At 41.1% G+C, this 6000-nt stretch overlaps 1 protein-coding gene across 1 annotated transcript in view; it reads right to left on the bottom strand.

Annotated features, from left to right (window-relative positions):
* RUNX1 (runt-related transcription factor 1) overlaps positions 1-6000 on the bottom strand; it is a 370084-nt gene that overhangs the window by 147071 nt on the left and 217013 nt on the right. Inside the window, exon 5 of the mRNA XM_006886733.1 lies at positions 5267-5520. Coding sequence (XP_006886795.1) covers positions 5267-5520 — 254 coding nt within the window. The remainder of the gene's footprint in view (positions 1-5266; positions 5521-6000) is intronic.

Below are 6000 nucleotides of genomic sequence, written 5' to 3'. Positions count from 1 at the left end.
CTACTGAAGATAACTGTTCAGTGAAATTTTTTTTTTTTTTTTTTTTATGACTGAGCTGTTTCTTTCTAATGAATTGACCATTACACTTCCAAAGTTCTGAAATGGCCAACAGACCATAGGAAGGTATTTCTTTAGGCTCCTGCTTGAAACCAATAGTTCCATCAAACTGCTGGTCTTGATTCAGGGCCAATCAGTGAAATATTTTTAATACTCAGGAAATTAAAAAAAAAAAATCCAAACCCACACCAAAACACCCACAAAGGTAAATTTCAGGATGAAAAGATCGAAAGAGCATGTTATGAAGACGCTTCATGCAGTATTGTTTAATTCTAAGTCCCCCCCCCCCACTTTGACTCTTTTCATAGTCTAGACACTTATTATTGTCTATCATTTCTGTTTTTTCTTTTATGTGGTTGTAGAATTTCAAGTCAGTGTGCTCTATGTTGTATTTGTTCCTATACATTCCAACATTTCTCATGGGGTCCTTCTCTGCAAATCTGTGCTCGGGATATCAAGTATTTAATCTTTGTGGTATTGTTTTGGAATTGGTGACAGTGAAAAAAACAAAAAAACAAAACCGAAACAAATCTTTAAATCCACTGTGATTATTCATTTTCCCATTTCCTGGCTGCTATGTGTTACCTAGTAATTGTTACAGATTTTTTTTCCTTCTAAGTTCTTGTATTTTTGGTCCTCTCTAAATGGATATAAGGCCACCAGAGATCCATTTGTGCAATATCAAAGCCAAGTTGCTCAAAATTCCTATCTGCATTGTTTCTTAGTCATCACCCCTGCCCTATGTCCTCCAGGTGCCTGTCATTTTACTCATCACAATGGGCTAAGTATCTAAAGACAGTAAATGAATTGACTCTTGATGGGAGATGAATATGCTTCTACCTTCAGTGCTGCTCCAGGATCATCAACTCTACATGGCTATAGGCAGGCATCTTCCTCATCTATGTTAGCCAACTTCTATATTGCTATACAAGATTTGGGGCATTAATCTTTCTTTTTAGTTATTCCATCAATTATTTTCTCTAAAGGGTAGTTTAAAACACTGCTATTTATTCCCTGAATTTCCTCTAATTAGGCACTTAGTCCCCATAATAGATGCTTTTGTATTGTTGTTGCCTTTTAATTAAGAGCAGTAATATGACAATTCCTCTTTGTTTAAAAACAAATAACCACAATGAAATAAGTCTCCCTAATCAGTTATTGGCTTGTTGTCATTTCCCCCTATCTCTACAAAATGTGTTTGCTTTATTTTGCACTTTTCAATCACTTGACAATTTTCCCATTTTTCATGGTTTTCACTTCCCTCTGTAAAAGTAGCTCACAGTGTTGAAATGCCCTCATTGAACATATACTTTTACTTCCTCATTCCCCTTCTCCCTGTGGTGACCCAAGTTTCTCTATTTTAATTCAGCATTCACTGAGTAATACAGGGGCTGGATCAACGACATGCTTTTCAAACTGAATAACTCATTGTTGGGGCTGAATCGGTAAAGAAGTTAAAATAAATAAATCTTGTTTTATAACTAAATCACCTTCCTCCTACCGGGGTTCCTTTCCCAGCACTCCACGTCTCTGCCTTTCTCCTCTTTCCTATGCTGTCCTCTGTAGTAATTTGGCAGATTCAGGAGACTGCCATCAAGTAGAAAGAAATCAAGAATAAAACGATTATGCAAGCTAAAGTATAAAAGGTGGCTGATGCTGGAGTTAAGGCTTAAAAATATTAGGAGTTTAATTACCCCCTCCCTTTTTAAATGAGGCAGAAATCAAAGTTATTTGGGTGTTCACAGACCACTTATTTGGTTTTTATTGATCCCTGAGGGGGTTGATGGGGGGGATGATATTAAACCCAGGGAAAGTTCATTAATAATGCATACCATCAGTTATTAGCAAACATAGATTATAGAAAAATATTTTAAATAATCATTTCTATTAATTTGATACAAAATTTGTCATTGATGGTCAGTATGAAGAGAATGGGGAAAAAAAATTGCCTAACGTCAAACAGTAGAAAAGATAAGACTAGGATGAAAAGCTATAAACAATAGGTAGGGAAACACAAACATTTATATTTTCACAGAGACCAAATAGACAAGATGGGACTTGCTGGCAAAGATATCTCATATTTTCTTTTACTTCTCTGTTCTTAAAGTATCAGGAAGCTGGGCAAAGTATCAGCCTTTCTGTATACACTATGTTTCTTCCAATACTACTCTTGGCCAGCCCGTTCACAGTTTAGATTGGTATTTGAAATCAACTCTAATTAGGTTGAAATTACAGTTAACAACTCATTTCATTTAAATCCCTTAATTTTCCAGTGTTTCAAAGAAGGCTGTGAAGTGGAACTTAGCACTCAGCCATGATGATATTTAATGCATACCTAGGTGATCTTGCTAACAGAAACATCACTGATTTCTTATGAAAAGAATGTTACTACAAGCATCCGCTACCTCTAAATGTTCCTGCTGAAGGCATGTAAATGCCTTTGGACTATGGTTTACCATGGTCTAAACAAATCATAATATTATACAAGTCCAAAATATACTTGAAACCATCCAACCAGCTTTTTTAGACTACTTCCGCAAATACTGTCTGATACGCAGCAAATTTCAGAATTTTCTCAGTAATAAAATATGAACATTTTCCCCCTATACTAAAACAGAAAGGACAGAAGGGGCAGAAGGAACAGGTTGGGGTCCAAGTTAAACAATTAGGATGATTTTAATCTATTTTGAGAAAATTAATAATTTTAAATTTCCCTTAATTTGCAAAGATTAAAACAAATGATTGCCATTGAGTTTAGGAAGATTTCTGAAGAAGCACGCGAAGAAAATTCTTTTCATCACTATCAGACTTTTACCGTGTCTTGCCACTTTCTCCTCTTTACGATAAGGAATACAACCATTTTGGGGGGTGATTAACCTCTTAGAGAGATTGGGGCTTAACTAAAATCCAAATATTAAAATAATAATTTTTGTAGAAATGGTAGGGGGTGGGAATGGGGTGGCCAAGTATTAAGTATAGAGAATGGAGTCAGGAACACTCATTAAATCAATCAGAATGCAGTCACGATTTGAAGTTTCATTTACTTTTTTATCCTAACTTTGGCATTTACTCACTCACTGAAAAATGTGTCTCCTCTTTCAGTTATGCAATGAGCAGGTCTTCTTCAGGAAGAGGCCTATCTTTACCAGGACAGGAGCGTTGACAGATATTAATCAAGTGGCCTGATTGCTCTGGTCTGCTGTCCCTTCCTCTCCCCTAAATGTTCTCAAGATCTACTTCAACATTTCCGCCCCCCCTAGAGATCTAACCCTTAATATTTTAGCAACCTACAGACTCAGAATTTTTTTTTTTTAAATTTCCAAAGGTAACCACTATAGCTATTAGGATTTCTGCTAAAAGGAATTACATGAATTTTCATTCTCTTCAAAGAAAATACTTTCATAGTGGTAGCCTGAGAAACTATATAACATGATGTCCTGAAGATTTTTTGCTAATAATTTAATGTTTTGATCTGTTTGAGTGTGAGTTCCCTGGCAGAGGCAGGACACTCCAGAAGAGACCTTGACTTTCCCCCCACCCCAACCATGGAGCCCCAAACTCCTTAGAATCCACTTCTTGTGAGTGTCAGGGGTATCAAGGTTTAAATGACCCTTTAGATTGATGATCTGTTTATCTTTTCCCCACTACATCCAACTAAGAGTGAGCCTAGGCCCAACACCAAGGCTAAGGAAATTTGTTGGCTGGGTCAGTTTATATAAAGACATTAGAATGACTTTAAATGGAACCCCAAATTTAGGTAGATGGAGGAAGGGAAGAGAAAGAATCTTGCAGCTAACTCTCCACTGCACCCCTTTTCCTCATTTCCTCTCCCCCAAAACCCTGCTTTCATAATGAGTGAAAAAGGAGACTATTCCAGAGATACAAATAGTTACAAACTTAGTTTTGTTTTAGAAATCACAATCTAAGTTTGGGAAATATAGAAAACTTAAAAACCGTGAACCCAGACAATATTTATTATTAACATTGTTCACTGAGATTAGGTTGAGTCTAGCAAAGACTTGGAAAATTTTTAAAAATTTACATTAAATTAATTGATTCTTAAAAGGGAAAATTATTTCAGAAAAAATAATTGGGGACAAAAGGTCAATTTTGCAGCTAGTATCATCTACTTTCTTTACCCCCTTTAAATTAACAGGAAATTATTTTACTGCCTCTTCTGAAAATCTACCCCTTCTTAAACTCACTCAAGAGACAAGAACAAAGTGCCCACCACAGTATTTTCCCCTGCTTGCTACTAAGGTGGTGGAGTGGTTGTTTAAAGCAGCCCTGGGTTGTTTATGTATCTCTGCAGAAGGCCAAGGTTTTCAAAGGCAGTTCAAAGCTAGGGAAGTATCAGGAGTGAAAAGCGAATGAAGACCTCCGGAGTTGAGAGGCTGTAGTTGCCTTGCATAAAATTCATCTTCACAGATTGGACCTCGGGCTCCTGGAGAGAGCCTGGTCACTTTTCCTGGCCAGGAGCTTAATCTAGGTGAGCCCAGGGAAAAAGTTCAAGGAGGCTCCCGGTAAGAGACACAGGATTAGACACTTGGGACATCTGGCAGAGACAATCTATCAGCTCCCAAAACTCTGCAGAAAACTTCGGAGAATTTAACTACGCCTGCTGTGAACTTTGGACATGCTAATTCTTACAGGGAAGGGGAAAGGTGGGGGTGGAGGACAGGGTCCCGCGTGAGTTTATTTTCACAGACAAGAAGGTATAACAGAATCTCGGTTTTATTTTCTGACGTCTTTATCTGAGAAAGACAAACAGTTGAGTGTCAACTCAGAGGGAGAGAGAGAAAGTGTGTGTGTGTGTGTGTGTGTGTGTGTGTGTGTGTGTGTGTGTGTGTGTGTGTAAAGCGTGGAAGAGACAGGCCCGTCCCCGCTCAGTCACAACTTTTCTTACTTTGTATGTAAGCTCAGGACTCCTGTATGGAGTTCCCTAGGGCCCCTCATTGACTTCTTTGGAAGCATTCTAATTTTTTTCCCAGCCCTCTGGGGAGGCATCCTGCGCGCTCCTAGGCGGGGTCCCCCGAGGGTCGCCAGGGCAACGCAGCATCCCCAGCGTCCAGAGCGCACTGGGCTGGACCAGGGGCCTTGGGGGAACCACGCCCTCCTAGCCATAGACCCCCCAGACCCACGTGCCGGGCCACTACCCTCTGCCGGCCTTCGACAGTCCTCCCTCCCGACACCCCTTCAGGCCGAGTACCTTGAAAGCGATGGGCAGGGTCTTGTTGCAGCGCCAATGCGTGGGCAGCACCGAGCAGAGAAAGTTGGGGCTGTCGGTGCGAACCAGCTCGCCCGGGTGGTCGGCCAACACCTCCACCATGCTGCGGTCGCCGCTCCTCAGCTTCCCGGCCAGGGCGGCGCCGGCGTCCGGGGCGCCCAGCGGCAGCGCCTCGCTCATCTTGCCGGGGCTCAGCGCGGTGGAAGGCGGCGTGAAGCGGCGGCTCGTGCTGGCATCTACGGGGATACGCATCACAACAAGCCGATTGAGTTAGGACCTTGCAAACAGCTCCTACCAAATGGCGACAGGGGCGAGGATCCTCAGCCAGCAGCTCCCGGGAGACCAACATACAAGTTCAAGGCCTTTATTGCTGCAGGGGGCTGGGACAGGGGCGGGGATGAGGGAAGACTAAGTTGAGTCCGGGAAGAGGAAAGTTCTAATGAAGTAGATCTGTCTCAGACCCAGGCCCCGCTCCTAGTAATTGACCGTTTAGTGCAGTAAAAAGTGGGCGACAAGAATCCAAATGCCGAGGGAGACTATCTTCGTCTGCGTCTTGCTTTGAGAGTTTCAGTTTTTGGCTTTAACAAAAGTTCCTGGAGGCAAAGTTCCCACACACTTTCTAAAATATTTACGCAGCGAGTAAAACAGCCAGCAAAGACATAATTTGCAAGTTCCAGTAGTTAATCGCCTGTCAGATTTTTCCAGGTGATTTTTTC

Source organism: Elephantulus edwardii, unplaced genomic scaffold, assembly GCF_000299155.1.
Source record: "Elephantulus edwardii isolate Elephantulus edwardi_28Jun2011 unplaced genomic scaffold, EleEdw1.0 scaffold00051, whole genome shotgun sequence".
Classification (NCBI taxonomy): domain Eukaryota; kingdom Metazoa; phylum Chordata; class Mammalia; order Macroscelidea; family Macroscelididae; genus Elephantulus; species Elephantulus edwardii.
The sequence above is the reverse complement of the archived record's forward strand: the minus strand, read 5'-3'. Positions and strand labels throughout refer to the sequence as shown.